The 18,597-nt window shown below is 54.0% G+C and overlaps 2 protein-coding genes across 2 annotated transcripts; one reads left to right on the plus strand and one right to left on the minus strand.

Annotated features, from left to right (window-relative positions):
* Positions 1-1,909: 1,909 nt before the first annotated feature.
* Positions 1,910-3,451, minus strand: TSSK3 (testis specific serine kinase 3). The gene is made up of 2 exons (XM_004425898.3): positions 3,307-3,451; positions 1,910-2,574 (listed from the first exon to the last, which is right to left on the minus strand). The coding sequence occupies exons 1-2, from the start codon at positions 3,449-3,451 to the stop codon at positions 1,910-1,912; spliced, it is 810 nt and encodes a 269-aa protein (XP_004425955.1).
* Positions 3,452-4,059: 608 nt separating this feature from the next.
* Positions 4,060-4,955, plus strand: FAM229A (family with sequence similarity 229 member A). The gene is made up of 3 exons (XM_004425899.3): positions 4,060-4,204; positions 4,286-4,432; positions 4,690-4,955. Exons 1-3 carry the CDS (start codon positions 4,068-4,070, stop codon positions 4,790-4,792), a joined length of 387 nt encoding a protein of 128 aa, XP_004425956.1. The 5' UTR covers positions 4,060-4,067; the 3' UTR covers positions 4,793-4,955.
* Positions 4,956-18,597: the final 13,642 nt, after the last annotated feature.

Below are 18,597 nucleotides of genomic sequence, written 5' to 3' on the forward strand. Positions count from 1 at the left end.
CTTGTGCCAACCATAAGATGACCTAACGGGGAGGAAACCTACCCCCCTCACCGGAAGAGCCTATACATCTCTACTGAACACCCACTGTTCTGGGGACTCTTGCGGGGAAGTCCCAAGGGATAGCTCTAGCTCTTCTGCCTTTGCAGAAGCTAAACCACCAGTCTCTTGGGGGAAGCTGAAACAACACACACTGTCTACCCATCAGCAGGCAAGGAAGCCATGCCACCTGCCCTTGGCTACACAGGGATGGCGGGCACATTTTGGTTCCTATCCCAGCGGGTGAGAGGCATTTGCCTCTGGGAAATTTGCCTCTCTTGGGAGTCTTCCCCTCCCAGGCATTGTCCATTCCTGGAAAGATTCCTTGTGGTTCAGAATCTAGAGACCAAACCCTGAGTTCCCACCTCCTTCCTTTCATCCGGCCCAGGCTGTTATGTCCCCAACGCCTTTCCCAGGGCTTCTTCATGTCAGATGCACCCAAGTCCTTAGCCCAGCTGTGCCACCTGCAAGAGTCTGCTCTTGCATTTCTCCCCCTCCCCAAGAAGGGAGGGGGCCACTTCAGGCCCTTCTGTGCGTTGCCTGGCGGGATACCTTGTCCAACCAGCTACCCACCTCGACTCCCCTGTAGCTTAGGACACAAGCCAGCTACCAGCGGTACAGAGCAGTGATCAAAGCCGAGTACTCACAACTCTGGTAAGCCCAGCTTCTCCGCCTCAACCCTTCTGCTGCTTGAAGGGATATGCTGGGGGTGAACTTCTTGAGGCTCTCATCAGGCTTCTGCAGAAGCTCTTCTTCCTGAAGACAGATCCAGTCTTTGTGGCTCTCACCCTCCACTCTGGTAAAGCTGCACCTCTCTTGGGGAATGAGGGGCTGCAGGAATCCCTGGAGACCCTGGTGCTTCACGATGCTGCTCTGGTGATTCTTGTACATAATCTGGTGTGTTCACCAATGATTTAAAGGGATGGTGGTCAGGGATGCCAAGAGAGTGGTGTTCATTTCCACTTCAAACCTTCAATGAGGGGGTGGGATGGAGAGAATGCTGAATCTTTTTTTGATGGGATGGGGTTTTTCTCTTTGTAATTATTTCTTTAGTTTAATTAACCTTTTGGTTGTTTGTGCAATATTATATATTTTAAATTATAATGCATCTCCCCAGAGTATTTTGTAGCTGGGAAAAGAAAAAAGGAAAAAAAAAAAAGATTCTAACAGCTGTTAGTTTTGTAATTAAAAAAGAAAGAAAAAAGAACTTTGTCCTGAACCTTTTCCAGACTTGCTGTTAACAGCATTAAAGAGATTCAACAGAAGCTGGAAGGTGTCTGGGGGTCTGTTCTTGTCCCCCATGGCAGCTGCCCTTGGAGGCAGGGCAGGATGCACACCATGTGCAGGGTGGCTGCCCGCTTGGAGCCTGGGGGAGGGGGAGGGATGGGGGTTAGCCTGGGTCGTGGGGAAGTCCCTTGTCCTCATCCCAGACTCGGCTTGGCCTTTGGGATGAGGAAGGGACAGGGCCTCCAACAGACCTCTCACCAAGACAAGGAATCAAGACCGTTTCTGCATTCCCAACACTTCTGCTTTTATTTGGAAAGGAAGTTGCAACAACAGTGGTTCCGATTGCTCTTGGTCATTTTTCTCCTCTCCTCCCCGTGTATGTGTATGATTCTGGGGTCTATTTTTAATTAACTTTAGTTAAACACCTGTATGAAAATCACTTGTCAGCCTTAATAAAAGGGAAGTCTGAACGAGGCCCTCTGGTTCCATGAAGATCTTTAAAGGAAAAGAGAAGTAAGGCTGGGGAGGGTGTAGGTAAGTTTTAGGATAAGTAAACTTAAAGTGTAAAATATATATCACCATTTTAGAAGCGGGTTTTGGGTTTGCTTTCTCCCCCTACTTTATTGGGGAGGACTTGCCATTGCTTTTACGAAGTGCTTGCTAGCCATGGATGCCAACTAACTTCTTCGATGGAAGGCCGGAGAGTCATGTCTGGTTCCAGGAGCCGCTTGAGCAGGTCCTGGCAGTCAGCCGAGATGCCCAGATGAGTGGGGAAGGACACGCCCTTCTGCTGCTGCCACAGCATCTTGGGGATGTCTGTGTCGTCAAAAGGTAGGCTGGCACAGAGCATGACGTACAGGACCACACCCATGCTCCAGACGTCACCCTTCTTGCTATCATGGGGAATACCCTGCAGCACCTCAGGGGCAGCATAGGCTGTGCTGCCGCAGAAGGTTTGGCTCAGCTCCCGGCGTGACTTGGGCAGCACCTTGGCGAAGCCAAAGTCAGTCAGCTTCAGGTTGAAGCCTTGCAACAAGGCGTTCTCGCACTTGAGGTCTCGGTGGGCCACGCCACAGCCATGGCAGTAGCGGATGGCCTCGACCATCTGACGGAAGAGGGCCTTGGCCTGGCTCTCAGGCAGTGGCCCCCCATTCAGCACGCAGTCAAAGACATCCCCTCCCTCAGCCAGCTCCATCACCAGGTAGATTTTCCCATCGGCCGACTCCAGCATCTCATACACCTGGATGATGTTCTTGTGGTCCAGGATACGGACGATCTGGAGCTCCCGAGGCAGGAATCTCTGGATAAACTCTGAGGAAACAAGGGGAAAAGAGATGGGGTATCAAGGCTGGAAGGGCCTAACTCCTTACTCCTGTCTCCTACCTTCCAGCTTCTGTCTGCCCATCACGTCTGGGTCTTGTGCCTTGGTTGCCTTTAACAGTCTTAAATGTCTAGCTGCTTGGACATTGCAAAGAATGTTCACCTCTATTGTTTTTGCATTAATATATTATTCAAAGGAACTAGTCCCTGCCAGCCTCAGGGACTGTTGTGAGCAGCCTGTGAGACCTTGGATATCAGGGTGCTTTGGGGACTTTTAGACAAAGCCATTGAATCTCAGTTATGAGGCCTGATTTGCCCACAGTGAGGTGAGCGAGCTCCTCCCACCCCTGCCTCCTGACCCACAGTTCTTTCCATGAGCCCTGTCTTTCCCATCTCTACCTGCCTTGGCACCAACTCCTGCCCTCTGCTAGCCCTGGCCGTGGCCTCTCTCTGTTCCCCTCCTGGAATAAGAGAGGCCTGGCAGGCTCAAGTTCTGCCTCTGAGGACCCTCCACCTCCTGCCACCTTAATTTTGGGTTTTGGAGGGTGTGATGTTCCTGGACTCCCAGCATTCTCTGTTCCCCACTGACCTACCCCAGAGGCACCATCTCTCTTGCTTTCCCTGGTTCCAGACTAAAGGGAGGAGGGAATGAGCCTTCTGACTGGAGGAAGCACCCACCCACCTCAGCCAGCCCTCCCTTCTTCCAAAGGGGCCCCAGCTCACCTTCTGGCCCTCCCATCTTGTCTATAATTTTAATTGCCACTTTTCTTTGGTGTTTTTTGGAAAATGCTTCTTTGACTTTTGAGTAGGTCCCTTCCCCAATGGTCTTGCCCAGCTGGTACCCATTGGAGAGCAGAAAGTCCTCCATGCTGTCTAGCGCCTCCTTCCTATCACCCTCTCAGCTCATGCTGCCTCCAGGAGGCAGCTCTACTCCACCATTGCCCTTGGCCAGCTACTTTTCCCCCCAAGGACTTCATCCGCAGCCGCCCCCAGCGCTAGAACATTCTCCGTCTGTACACAGCAGCCGCGGGTAGTGGGAAGGGAGATGGCCGGACATTTTAAAACTCCGGCCCAATTGTGATGTAAATGCTGTGTGACCCTTAGCCAAAATGGGCAGAGCCCGTACCTGCCCTCAAACGACCACCACCAAACCCAGCGCGGGTTAAGTCACTAGTGCGCCCCCGCCTCCACGCCAGGCAGTGAGTCGCAGGCTTTTCGGGGGGGCGGCGCACACGGGTGTCTGCGCGGCCCAGGATGCCGAGCTCCCTTTGGTGGACGCTGCCTCGCAGCTGGTTGCCGTCTCCTCCTGCGCCCCCATCGGGCAGCTGGGGGTCTGCGCCACCCAGTGTCAAGGCGCCATGGCAAAAGCCCTCCAGCACCTGGCTCGCGGCCGCGCTAAGTGCCGGGGCGGCGGGGAGCGCTGGGGGATTCCTCAGTGGGAGGAACGGGTTCTGTGAGGTCAGCGCGCCGTGGCCCGGGTCACAATGCAGCCCTCCCCCTCGACGCCCGGGCCCGGACACGCCGCAGACACCTGCCCGGCTCCGCTTGGACCGGAGCGTCCTCCCGCAGCCAGGGCTCAGGCAGCTGCTTTCAGCCTGGGTCCGGCGTCGGCCTCCGGCAGGTGAGCAACGACCCAGGGCGCGGGCGCGGGGAGGGGGCGCCTGGCGGCCCGGGAGCAGCCTGACCGCCACTCCCCGCGCAGAGTGCCCCGGAGCCTGGACATGAGTGCCCGGGAGCCCCCGCAGGGTCGGAGATTCCCCATTGAGGCCGGAGACTCCCCTGGCCTTGCTGCCGCCCCCGAATCCCAGGACAGCCCAGAGCCGGTAGCCACGGAGCACAACCCAGTCAGGTGAGGCCGGCGCCCCTCCCCCCGCGAGCCCTCTTGCCGTCCCGGCCCTCCCCACCGTCCCGAGGGGGAGCTGGGCGGACGGCTGCGCGCCGAGCGCTTCCGGCCCCGCCCCTGTCCCACTTCCCATCCCCAGACACCCCCGTCCCCCCAGTATATGCCCAAACCTCGGGGACCCCAGGTGCCCTCCCCGGGAGCGTCCCCGACAAGATAGGCCGGGACCCCGCCTCAGCGTCCCCTGTCGCGCCCCGTCTCTCCAGGCCGCTTCGACGCTGCCCGGGCTGCCACTGCCTGACGCTGCTGCACGTGCCCATCGACGTCTATCTGGCCATGGGCGGGAGCCCCCGGGCCCGCGCCACCTGAGTGCGCCTGCGCACGGCGGCTCCGCGGGAGCCGGGCGGGAACGAGGCCAGCCGCGGGCCACCACGCTGAAATCGCGCACACAGAGCACGAGACAATGATGCACATTTTAAAATAAAAGAATGATGCACATTTTAATAAAGCACAGCATAAACTGTTCTTTCCACTCCGGGCTGGCTGTGTATGTCTATCCCGTCGGACCGGGCCCACCTACTGCTCCGCCCCATCCAATAGCACCTTCCCTTGGGCTGTCTCCTCCTTTGGACCCAGCCCTAGGGGCATGCTTTTCCGGGTCCCCTTTCTTCTTGCTGGGGGCCAACCCCTCCCCCCATTTGTTGCTGGTCCTGACCTCTTTCAGGACTACCTTTCAGCTTGGACCCTCCCTCATCCTTCTTCCCATCCCTCTCCTTGGTTCTCGAATGGAATTGGCATTACTGTGCCGGACTCAGGGAGCCCAGAGCAGCTCAGCACTGGAGAGGGGTGGACAGACAACTTAGAGTAGAGAGAATGGCCACCCACACCAGGCTCACTTAATTCTCCCAGGATGGAGTTAGCTTTTGCTACCTGCTGTTTGTTACCCTGGGCACCTCTGGCTTTGTTGGAGGGGTTAGGAGCTGCCCTGTCCATCTTGAGTCTTGGTTATTCCTAGAAAGAAGACTGAGGAAGAAGTTGTTTGAAAAACTTCGATTTCTTATTCCTATTTTACAGGTGAGGGAACTGAGGCTTGAAAGACTTGTCCCAGGTCCCCCAGATGATGGGTGATTCTAGCACATTCCTCAGTGTCCTCAGACTTAACGCTCTAAAAGCCATCCATAAGAGGGGCCATGACACGAAGGCTGCCTGGAAGTGCAGTATTTAAGCTGAACGAGTATTTTCCCACTTTCTAATTTTGCTTTGAAGAACCTGCATTATTATATATTTTTTTGCTGTCCTTTTTTTATTTTATTGAGGTCATAATAGTTTATAACATTGTGAAATTTCAGTTGTATATTATTATTTGTCATCACCATATATATGTGCCCCTTTACCCCTTATGCCCACCCACCAAGCCCCTTCCCCTCTGGTAACCACTAATCTATTCTCTCTGTGTATTAGTTTATCTTCCACATATGAGTGAAATCGTATGGTGTTGGTCTTTCTCTGTCTGGCTTATTTCACTTAACATAATACTCTCCAGGTCCATCCATGTTGTTGCACATGGGATGATTTTGTCTTTTTTATGGCTGAGTAGTATTCCATTGTATATATATAACACATCTTCTTTATCCATTCATCAGTCAGTGGACACTTGGGTTGCTTCCACTTCTTGGCTATAGTGAATAATGCTGCAGTGAACATAGGGGAGCATAAGTCTCTTTGAATTGTTGATTTCAAGTTCTTTGGATAAATACCCAGTAGTGGGATAGCTGCATCGTATGGTATTTCTATTTTTAATTTTTTGAGAAATCTCCATACTGTTTTCCATAGAGGCTACACCAGTTTGCATTCCCACCAGCAGTGTATGAGGGTTCCCTTTTCTCCACAACCTCTCCAACATTTGTTGTTTTTTGTCTTGGTGATTATAGCCATTCTAACATGAACCTGTACTATTTTAACACTGGAAATAATATATGTAACCCAAACGTCAGGTTCAGTCTCCTGTCCCCTGAGATCTAAATACAATTGACTCAACACCCCTCCCCTAATCCACATGGGGTAGAAGTCCAAGCCCTCCCCAGAGCACTTCAGAATCCCATGGTCACGGTGAAGGGCAACCTTTCTCAACTTCCACACAAAATACCCTCCCAGGCAGTCCCAAACGTTATTGGGACTTATTGGCTTATTGAAGGAGAGGACGTTTGCCAAAAAAAAGTCTACTTCAAAGTGAGGACTTTAGACTTGACCATTCAGTCCTCTGGTCCTTTAAATACCCTGGCTCTTGAAAGCCCCTCCATGCCTATCTTTCCCCTTCACCAGGATAATCCCTGGCTTCAGGCCATAGAACTGGCCTCTCTCTCCTTCACTCCTCTCCTCCTCCACCCTGACCTCCTGCAGAGCCCTACTCCACCCCCCAGGGACTCTCGGTTCCTCTCTCTATTAAGTAGAGTAATCCAGCTGTTCCCATTCCCACCATACTCCATGCAGGCCCTACTCAGCCTAGCAACCTATGCTGCTGCTCTGCAGAAAAAGGGCCTCCCCCCGGTAAACAGTACTCACCCTCCTTAGGAGGCCATTGTAATTTCAGAGAGAAAAAATTATTGGCCTCTGTATTGATAAGTTCTCTCCACTGCGAGCAACTGAAGTTAGCTTAAGCAAAAAAGGAATTGATTGTTTGAAGTGGCTGGGAAGGACATAAGCTAGTGATTAAAGGAAGAACTGTAGGAACCAGGGCATCCTTGGGCTGGAACCAAGGATTCAACCCCACCAGACTGCCCCATCATTCTTGATTATCTCCTCTGGGCAGAGAACATGGCTGCAGCAGCTTGGAAATCCCAGGAAGGGAGCTGCTTTCTCCAGTCTCAGTATACCTATCCCTGGAAGGGCAATAACTGGCCCTTCTTAAATCATGTGCACACTCCTTGGGCCAATCACCATTGTCAGAGAGATGGGAGACTATAATTGACCAGGCTGAGCCATAGGTAAGCCTTCCCTTGAGGTGCAAGCATAGCCGGATGATTGACAGCATCATCAGAAAATAATGAGCAGAAGTTGAAGAAAAAACATTCTGGGATCAGAGACAGCTTATGCAAAGATTGGAAGATTGGGTATGCTGGGAGAAAAAGATACCTGCAAAAAAGGGGTAGAGAGTGGCAGGAGTCAGGATTCCATGGAACTCTGTTCCATGGCGATCAGGAGCCTTGGACAGTGTTACCAGTCATCAGACCACTGGGTTCTAGTTCAGGCTATGTCCCTGACTCAGACAGTACAGGTCTACCAGCCAGGCCTGTGCAGGGCACTGGGGATTCAGCAGTGACCTTGACAGACATGGACCTTGGCCCTCATAGATCTCACATAGCCTAGTAACGACCTGCTGGCAGGCCTCACTCAGTCAATTCCCTTCCCTCTGGGCCCATTTCCTCACTGGTATAAAAAAAAGAAAAAACAAAAGGCACCAGCTGATCTCTAGGACCTTGCCAGCACCAAAATGCTGAATCCTTCCCATTCTTCCTTTCTCTCTTCTCTTTTCCCTTACTTCCTTTCTCCCATCTTCTCAACCCTCCTTTCCTTTAAAAGATTTATTGCCACCTCCCATATGCTTGGATATTGAGGGATGCCAAGATTCCAGACACAAGCCTTGCCAATGGGCCAGACCCTGGGGCTAGTTAGCTCTAGAGTGTCCATGAGCAAGGGGAAAGGGCATGCCAGGTGGAGGGAACATTGTGGGCAAAGGCCCAGAGGCAAGAAAGTAGAGGGCAAGTTCAAGGAATTCAGTTCAGTCAACTTCCACCAATACCTACTTGAGCCACACCAGGTGCTGAGAACCCAGGCCTGAACCTGACAGATCCCATGCCTTTGCTCAGAATTGAGGGGATCCAGGGAGGGGTTCACAGAAGAGAAACTGGGTCAAGGAGGCCTTGAGTTTGAACTTTATTCTGTAGGTGACAGGGAGCATGACAGGCTCCAACCTGGGTCACTTCGCTCTCCTATTTCTCTTCTTTTCCATCCTGGTTCTTCTTCCTCTTTCTTTCCCCCTGGAAAAGTCACTGGCCTAAATTCTAGTCCTGGGTTTGAGTCCTGACTCTGCTATTTACTAGCTGTGCAACCTTGAGCTACTTACTTAGCCTCTCTGAGTCCCCATTTCCAAATCTGTGAAATGGGGTTAATGACACCTGCTGGAAGGTTTCAGTAAAGTCACATGTACGGCGCCAGGCAGGAATCTTGGGCACAGCTAGCACTTGATGAGCAAGAGAGGCTGCCGCTCCTACCTTTGGCTTCAAGGGGCAGCAGAGAGCCAGCCAGCCCTGTCCCCAGGGGCTGGGTGATGTCCAGCCTTGGAGAGGGTTGGGGAATCCCTCTTGCCTCCCTCTGCCAACTTCCCAGCAGTTCTACTCAGGAGCCGAGGAACTTGGCGGGGGGAGGGCATTTCCAGGGGAATCCCCAGATGGGAAAGGCAGAGCTGCTTCCCTCACCCTAGAGGGTAAAGCTGTCCCCAGACCCCAAAGCAGGACCCCCAGATCCCAGCCTTATTCTCTGGGACTGAGGAACGGGGAGGGGCCCAGGGAAAGGGGAATGCTCGAATCACTGCCTTCCCTGACTTCTCTCTCAGATACCTTATTAGCCAGCCCCTCCCTAAGGGACCCCCTTTTAGAAGGAGGGGGCGAAGTACATATGGGCCCCCCGGGTTACCATGGAGATGGCAGGGAAAGGGTTGCTGTATTGCCATGGTAACAACTGATGTCAGCACTACCCTTTCCCATTGCTTGATATGAGAGGGAAGCAGCCACCCCATCCACAAACAAATCCCCCACAAAGCCTCCTCCCCTTAGTGAGCCAACCAACCAGGGGGTCGACAGGCTTAATATAGCACAGGAGTTAAAAGCACAGACTCTGATGTCAGTCAAACCTTGATGCAAATCCTCGTTCTGCCTTGTTTTAGCTGTGTGAATGTGAGCAAGTTCTTTAACTGCTAGAAGTCTCATGTGTACAGTGGGGATACATAAGCTACGTGCCTCCGAGGGTTAGCGTGAGGATTGTAGGGGATCACGCAGCTAATGGGTGTTGGGCCAGCTCATGAGAAGTGCGCTGCGCACTGACTTTAGCAACTGTCCAGAGTCCTGGGGATCTGTTAGGAGATTGCGGCCTTTCAGATGTAGACTCACAGCCCCTAGAGGGCCCTCAGGGCTCCCAAGGACTGGGCCCCTGAGTTTGAGCATCTCAGAATTTGGGGGTCTCAGGGTGAAGCCAGAGACAGTGGAATTTCCAGACTCTGAGGAAACCCCAGATGCCACTTACCCTGAAACCCCATTACATCCTGACTCTGACCCAACTTCCCCTTTCTCCTCATCTCTGCCCCCTCCCAGGTCTTAGCAGCCTTCTACCTCTTAGGTCTCCATCTGCTCCTCTAGGAAGAAGGACGGATGAGGGCCCATGGGAAGACATCAGGCAACCTGACACCAGGTAGATCAGTGGGTTGGACACCACAGGGCTATGGGTGTCCCAGGTCCCACTGGCCTCTCCCCACCTGCCCTTGGGGTAAGGTCTCTGCAATCATTCTCATGCCCCCTCTCTTCCCCAGCCCCCAGGCCAGGTGACCACATTCTGACCAAATGCCAGTCCCACCACTGTGAATCAGGCCTCCATCACTACTCATCTAGACGACTCCAGCAGCCTCCTGACTGGTCTCCGTGATTCCTTCCTCCCTTGATTCTTCCAGTCCAGAATTACTTTATAAAGACTCTGTCATTCTCCTATTTAAATCTCATCAATGACTTTTTTTTTTCTTGTGAGGAAGATCAGCCCTGAGCTAACATCCATACCAATCCTCCTCTTTTTGCTGAGGAATACTGGCCCTGAGCTAACATCCATTGCCAATCCTCCTCCTTTTTTTCTCTTTTTCTCCCCAAAGCCCCAGTAGACAGTTGTACATCATAGTTGCACATCCTTCTAGCTGCTATATGTGGGATGCTGCCTCAGCATGGCCGGACAAGCGGTGCGTCGGTGTGCGCCCAGAATCCAAACCTGGGCGGCCAGCAGTGGAGCGCGCACACTACCGCTAAGCCACAGGGCCGGCCCCTCATCAATGACTTCTTTACATCACTTGTCCAGCCACACTGGACACCCCTCAGCTCTTCACAAAACATTCTTCCCACCTTTAAGCAATGCTGTTCCTTCTGCCTGGAATAGCCTCCCTCTCAATCTCACTTATCCTTCAGATCTCCACCAATTGTCACTTCTCAAAGAGGCCTCCCCTGACCACCTGTGCTCCTCCCACAGCACCTGCTTGTCCCACTGTATACTTATCTATTCCTTGATCCCTGTTGAATGCCTGTCTTCCCCACTACACCATGGACTCACTGAAGGCAGGGGCTGTTTCATACTCATTCTGACATCCTTAGAGCCTAGAATGGGAGGGCTCAGGAGGTTGTAGAATGTCTGCAGTTTAGACTAGCTAGTGAATGACTGTTTGATAAATCCACAGAACAGAGGCCCCAGTGCTGTGAGGAAATGGAATAGCAGAGCCAGCTGGGGGTCCAGAATGGCTTCCCTGAGGAACTGACACTGGTGCTGAGATGAGAAGCAGTTACCCAGGCAAAGACATCCCTGGGGAAATGTCCTCGGCTGGGACTGGTATGTGCCATGGATAAACCTGGTGCTGAAGACACTGTGCAGAGGGACGTACTCATGTTATGGAAAGACAGCGCAGGCTGCTCTGTGGGAACAGACCAGGTAAGAGCTGGAGAGTGGCAGCGGGGAGACAATTCAGGAGGCTGCTGCAGCCTCCCAGGTGAAAGGCGATGGAGCCTTGAGCCAGGTGCTAGCAGTGGAAACAGAGAGAAGCAATGGGATTTAGATATGTCCTGGAGAGGACAGGATTTCATAGCTGCTTGAATATGAAAAGGGAGAGAGAGGGAAGAGTCTAGAACCAAGCCCAGATTTCCAGTTCAGGCAACTGAGAAAACAGCCAAGCTGAGGAACATGGGAGGAAGTGCAGATGTGGGACACGTTTCCTGTGAGGTGGGACATCAGGGAGAGGGGTCCAGGAGACAGATGTGCGGCAGGGAAGAGAGGTCAGGGCTGAAATCGAGAAGCGAGTCTGACACAGAAAGCAAGGGAACCGATGAGATGCCCCTGGGACAGACTGTAGAGGGCCCAAGAACACCCAAGATGAGGCAGTGAGCAAAGGATGAGAAATTTGCCATGTGGCAGCAACCAGTAAGAGAACAAGAAAATCAAGAGAGCACAGTGCCCAGAAAAACAAGGGCACAAAAGTATTTCAAATAGGAGGGAGTATTTGACTGTGTCGACGTTGGCCACTGCTAAGGGGTCAAGTGAGATCAAGCCTCAGGAGCATCCCCTGGATTTAGCACCAAGGACCTCAGCGGTGACCTTGACGAGCTGTTCCTGTGGAATAGTGGGGGAGGAAGCCAGATTGCAGGGGTTGAGTGAGGAAGTGGAAACAGCGTGTGCACACAACTCTTTCAAGAATGTTGGCTGTGAAGGGGAGCTGGAGAAGGACGCCGGGTTAAAGGAGGGCTTTCTTCTTTTTCAAAGATAGGAAGGACTGGAGCCTGTTTGTTTGCTGCTGGGAAGGAGCCATTAGGGAGGGAGAGGTTAGAGACAGGGAAAAGAGGAAGGGATGAGAGGAGGGAGATTCCCCAAGGACGGAAAAGAGGAGATTAAATCTCCAAATATGGCTGCACAGTAGGGGGCAAGTCAGGGCCTGTACTGGGCTCTGGGGGCTCAGAACAGCTGCCCACTCTCCCCAGCAGCCAGTGTGAGTCACTGGGGGGGAAACAGCCCAAACTGGCAACGTGGGAAAGAGAGCTGGGCCAGCACGTTCCTCAGGATCCCCAGGGGGTCAGGGACATGGCCCAGCCTGGGCTCTGAGCCCTGAGCCCTGAACCCCATGCTCTGAGCAGAACAAGGGTACAAAGTGTTGTCTCACCCTTTGTGGGGACAGGCAGAGTAGCAGGGTTTTACTTTTGGCTTCTCTCTGTCCCTTTCTGAACCTCAGTTTCCCCTTCTGCAAAAAGAGTGGGTTAAACCAGATAAGAGCTTTTAACTTTTTTGGGGAGGAGATGGGGTTGTCAGGGATCTTTCCTAGGTTTTTTCCAAAAATATATGTGTTTGGAACTTTGCAAACAGTTGAGGTGGTCCTGGAGCCCCAGAAGCTCATTCATGGCCTCCAGAAAACAACTCCTGAACTAGGGTTGGCTGAGGAGCCTTCTGCCTCTGACATTTAAGAGTGCCCTAGGGGCTGGCCCCGTGGCTTAGCAGTTAAGTGCACAGCCTCCGCTGCTGGCAGCCTGGGTTCAGATCCCGAGCACGCACCGACGCACCGCTTCTCCCGCCATGCTGAGGCCGTGTCCCACATCCAGCAACCAGAAGGATGTGCAACTATGACATACAACTATCTACTGGGGCTCTGGGGGAGGGGCAAAGAGTGCCCTGGAGGGAGGGAAAAGGCTCTTATAGGGCCATGAGGGGCAGAGGTGGGAGGCTCCTAAGCCTTTTGAGGCGTGGGTTCTGCCTGAGCACCCCATCAGGGGTCTGTGAGCAGAGTCTGAAGGCCCCTGGGAGGGATGGGAAGGGTTTATCCAAGGGGCAGCTGACCTTCCTGCCCTCGGCCCACTCTTGCTGCCTCTGCTTGTCCTTGCGCTCTGTCCTTGGTCTTGGGTCGCAGTGTCTCAGGGGATCTTGGAGATCTGGTGACCGCTCCCTCCTCCTGAAGCGGCTGGTGAAGGCACACCATGGACTAGACCCCTCCAGAGGGGCTGGCGCTGCCCCCAACCCCTCTGCCAGCTGACAGAGCCTCTTGCTAAAAACAGCCAGGCCTGGGGCACTATGGACTATCAGGCCAACCCCTCCAGGCGCGGGCAGGTATTAAAGAGGCCGAAGCTGGGCCAGGCGGGCTGGACACCATGCTGTTCACCGAGACTGCCCACTTCGTGGTGAATTTTCTTCTGTCCCAGTGAGGGGGCCGGGGGAGGACGCCGGCGGGATAAAGAGCCCTGGTCTGGCAGCGGGTGGGGAGGAAGCGCCCGGGTCCTTGGGAAGGCCCCAGTGGGGGCCTCCAATCCCCCTCCCCGTCGACCCTCTAAGTCGACCAGGAGTGACCCTGGCCGTCGCCCCGCCGCGTCCGATCCGAGGCGGTCCCCTCCTCCCCGCCCGTCGCGCCTCCTAGGACGACCGCTGCTCCATCTCCCCCGCAGGCCTCCCGTGCCACGACCCCGCATCGCTTGGACCAGGAGTTGTGTTTCTGGGGCTGCCGAGGCCCGGTCCTGCCGGCGCCCGCCTCCCGCCGCAGCCCGGACGACTAGCGGCTGAGTCCGCAGGGCCGCCGCCCGCCGGGCGCTGCCTGGCGCTGGCCTGCGCCCAACCTGCTCCTGTGGCCGGGGTCCCCGCGCCTGGCCGACGTGCCCTAGGAGCGCTGGCCCAGCTGCTACGGCGCGCGCCCACGCCTCACGTGAGGGCTCGGGGCGGGGCCCTGGAGAGAGAGGGGCGGGACATATTGCAGAGGGGCGGGGTCTTGAGAACGGGGCGGATCCCCAGAGCCAGGGCCGGTCAGGGGTTGGATAGGCTGGTCTTGACGGTACCTGGGAGCGGGAGGAGGGGGCGAAAGGGGGTGGGAAGGGCGGGGCCTGAGGCGACTGAGAGCTGAGGAAGGGGCGGGACTAGGCAGAGTGGGCGTAACCCGGAGGGAGGGGGAGACTTACCTCCATCCTGTGGGCCCAATTTCCCTGGCTCCAGGTGGAAGCACCGGTGACAGAATATTAACTGCCAATTCTTGGGCAAAAGGAAGAGACATCTGGTTCCCCTGCGCCCGTGAGAGCTGCTGAGGGGCGGGGCCAGAAGAGGGTGCGACCTCCGAGGGGCGGGTCTAGAGGCGGGGCCTAGCGGAGGTGTGGGGGAAGGGCGAGGCCTGAGCACGAGGTCGTCCCCGGCGGCCGCTGCCTTGCCGGCTTGAGAACCCAGTGGGGGGGTGGGGGTGGGGGTTGAGCCGCGATCGGAGATCCACCGCGGGCCCCGCGTGGGTCTCTGCGGGGTTATTCATCCCTGCCCTTCTCGGACCGCGACAAGTATGTTTTTAAAAATTAACAAATTTTACTATATTAAAATTTCTGTTCGTCAGAAGACACCTAAAAAAATAGTAGACAGAGCTCCAAACAGGGCTCCTCAAACATAATGCCAGCTTTGTGCCCGGCGTGGGAAGCGCGGGGACCAGGATAGGTGGTGCCTTCCGGCATCAGCTGGGTCAGCCCCAGGCCAGAATGACTCTAGCCGAGGGCCTGGTGACCAGGCTGAATGACCTAAGGGAAGGAGGGCTCAGGGTCAGCTTGAAGGGCACTGTCTTAGCCATTATCCTGTGTGTGCTTCACATTTTTGTGCATCTCTGAATGTCTACACCCACCTCTTAGCATGGCTCTGTTTCTCTGAGTGTCCGTTTGTTTATTCAACAAGTATTTATCAAGGGCCCATTTCAGTGGTTTGTGCCAGGTGTGTACACTGAGTCACTGGATTCACTTGGGTGAAACAAACAGTTGAAGTCCCTGCCCTCAGGAGCTTACATTCTGGTTGGAGAGACAGACAATAACAAGAGGTCAGAGGGCCAGGCCGGTGGTGCAAGCGGTTAAGTGCGCGCGCTCCGCTGCAGCGGCCCAGGGTTCACTGGTTCAGATCCTGGGCGCGCACCGATGCACCGCTTGGCAAGCCATGCTGTGGCGACGTCCCATATAAAGTGGAGGAAGATGGGCATGGATGTTAGCCCAGGGCCAGTCTTCATCAGCAAAAAGAGGAGGATTGGCAGATGTTAGCTCAGGGCCGATCTTCCTCACAAAAAAAAAAATAATAAAAAAAAAATTTTTTTTAATAAAAATAAAAACAAGAGATCAGAGATAAACAGTGTCCTGTGTTTGAAAAGAACAAAGTGGGCGAGCTGCTACTTTATATGGACTGGGCAGGGCCTTTGTCTTATCACAGATCTAGAACAGTGCCTGACTCATAACTGGGGCTCGGTAAAAGTTGAATGAATGCATGGGTTGGTCAGGAGGTCCTGTCTGAGGAGGTAACTCTCAATCAAGGCTTGAAGGATGAGAGGTCAGCCACTCCAGACCCTAGGAAGAGTGTTCAGGGTAGAGGGAACAGCATATGTCTAGTGGGTCATCTCTTTCCTCTTGCCATCTGTCCTAGAATATCCTGTTGCTGTGTCTCTGCTGTCTGTTGTCTCTGTCATCTTGGGAGCCGTGGGGCAGGTTTAAACAGAGCCCCTCCAGGGTCTCTGGAAGTCAGGTCACTACCGAGCTGATCCACCCACTGGCCCACTCTGGCCTAAGCATTCCCCTGGAAGAAACCCCTTCCCCTAGCAGCCTTAGTCTCATGACCTCTGGCTCCTTCCCAAGGTAGCATCCTGCAGCCCGGAAGGAAGTCCTTCGTCCTGTCTAACCACAGTCCCTGCTGAGCCAACCCCAGGCCTTTCCTCTCATTCTGCCTTGTGGGCAGAGGGGAGGAGATGGGCTGGCCCTGTGGCAGTGGGTCCCGCCTAGACAGAGACCCCCGTAAAGACCTAATGGAGTGGGGGTGACAACCCTCCTGCAGCCCCAGGGAGGTGAACCTCAAAGGGGCAGAGACACTCACTCATCTTAGAAGCTTCTGCTGCTTCCGTTATCTCATTTAATCCTGCAACGCCCCATTGTACAGACAGAAACTCAGGCAGGGCCAGAGAGGAAAATGTGGCAGAAGGGGGACCAGAACCTAGGTCTCTTGATAAAAGACTAAAAATCACAACAACTAATATTTATTGCACATTTACTCTCTGCCAGGTACTATGTTACAACTGCATGCATTTTCTTTTTTAAGCCTCATCACAACCCTATGAGTTGGGTACCATCATTATTCCTATCACCCTCAGATGAGGAGACTGAGGCTCAGAGCCATTAAGTGACTTGCCCAAGGACACCCAGCTAGTTCATGGCAGAGCTGCGTGCGAGCCCAGGCAGTCTGGCATGCTCAGCTATACACGCCGTGCCCCAGGGTTCCAGAGGAGCATCACAGATGTCTGTTTTCCAGGGATTCGGGGAAACAGGCCTCAGGTTCATCACATGATGGTCCCGAGGCCGACTTGTGCTAAGCCAGGATGAGCAGGAAGATGGCCTGGGAGCACTGCCTAATCTCATATCCCCTCTCTGTGGCCAAAGATTATCCACCTTTGCACTCTCTCCTGAGGTCTCTGTGTTTGTGCCCTTCACTGCCCACATAAAGCAGCTTTCGCCTCTCTCTGGCTCTCTCCACTTTGGGGTCGATGATGTCAGTTCCTTCCATTCACATACACTGAGTTAGACTGAACCCAAGGGCTAGGGGGCATCTGCTGCCACCCCTGACCTCCCCCTGCACCCATCTCCCCTGTGAACCCCCCAATGGGATAGACTAGATGAACCAGACCTGGCTCCTGCTCTACGGATTCTCACAGTGCCATAGAAAGAGACAGGAAGAGACATACACCAGCTCAGTAAAGTGCCACAGGAGGGTGACATTAGTTTAGGACACAGTGAGTCCTCTGGTGGGTCAGGAAAGCCTTCAGGAGGAGTACCTTGAGCTGAATCTCGACGAGTGGGCAGGCGCTGGGTAGGCATACATGCATAGCAGCGCTCCAGGCAGAATTGGCAGCACAGAGAAAGGTTTGGTGATTTGCAGGCTGAAATCGTCATCCCACTGAGGGATCCGTGAGGCTGGCAGCCAAGTGGGCTCCGCTTAAAATGAGGCTAGCTGGGCCTGGAGCTTCCAAGACCTTGAAGGCCAGAATAGGGAGTTGGACATTCTCCAGGAGGAAGTAGGGAGCCATGGACAAGTTTAAAACAGAGGAGATGGGCCGGCCCCGTGGCTTAGCAGTTAAGTGCGCGCGCTCCACTACTGGCGGCCCGGGTTCAGATCCCGGGCACACACCGACGCACCGCTTCTCCGACCATGCTGAGGCCGCGTCCCACATACAGCAACTAGAAGGATGTGCAGCTATGACATACAACTATCTACTGGGGCTTTGGGGAAAAAAAAAAAGGAGGAGGATTGGCAATAGATGTTAGCTCAGAGCCAGTCTTCCTCAGCAAAATGAGGAAGATTAGCATGGATGTTAGCTCAGGGCTGATCTTTCCAACAAAAAAAAATTAAATAAAAATAAAACAGAGGAGAGACATGGTCCCAGCATGGCATCTCCAGGCCTAGAGAGTCTCAGAGTCCACTCTGGTGGGCAATGAGTGGTCTCCAGCCCTCAACTACATCCAAGGCCTCCAGCACCTGTCCCTGTGCTTTCCCTTACTCTCTCCCAGATCCTACTCAGGACTGAGGCCAGCAGTGCGTCCTGCCCAAGCCTCCCAGCAAAGGTCTGGCACAGAGTGCTGATGGCTAAAGGAAGCAGTTATGGGCTGTTATCCTGACTCATCCACTCGGTGGTCAACAGCAGCCCCCCTTCCTCACCCCATAAAACCCACTTATGACCCATCCCCTGCCCTTCGTGGGGGTCCCAGTCACATAAACAGGCAACTACAGGGCAGCCCCACCCCAGCTTCCCACACCCAGCAGACTCCTAGAGCCATCTCCCTCCTCGAGCCCCCTCCCTCTCTGAACTTCATCTTCTCCTCCTCTGCCCTCTGGCCTCGCCTAGTTCAAGCCACCATTGCCCTGTCTGGACCAGATGATCGATTCTTCTCTGGTTTTCTTGCCTCCAACTCTGGCCCCGCTAATCTGTGTCCATCTGAGCCTGTTCTTCTGTGTCTTGTGGGTCTCTGTGGGATGTCTGGGTGATCCCCAAGGGCAGCTGGAGTTCTGGAGAGATCTGGGCTGGAGATAGAGATTTCAGGGTTGTCACCTTATAGATTCTCTCATAGATACACAGAAAAAAGGAGAGAGAAGAGAGAGAGGGAGAGCGATCTCTTTTTTTCTTTTTCTTTCCAACACGGATTTCTCTCCAGACCCATAGACATCATTTGATGCTAATGACATCATGTGATCCTAATGACATCCCAAAGTCACCTCAACCCAAGCTGTCCAAAATTGACCTCTCCGTTTCCATGTGCACCCCTCTGCTCTTCCTCTAGGCTTCCTATGTACGGCTTGGCACCTCCTTCCAGATCCTTGGGCACCATCCGCAGTGCTTCTTCCTTCTTCCTCCCAACATC

Source organism: Ceratotherium simum, chromosome 22 (assembly GCF_057802395.1).
Source record: "Ceratotherium simum simum isolate JZ-2026a chromosome 22, ASM5780239v1, whole genome shotgun sequence".
Classification (NCBI taxonomy): Eukaryota; Metazoa; Chordata; class Mammalia; order Perissodactyla; family Rhinocerotidae; genus Ceratotherium; species Ceratotherium simum.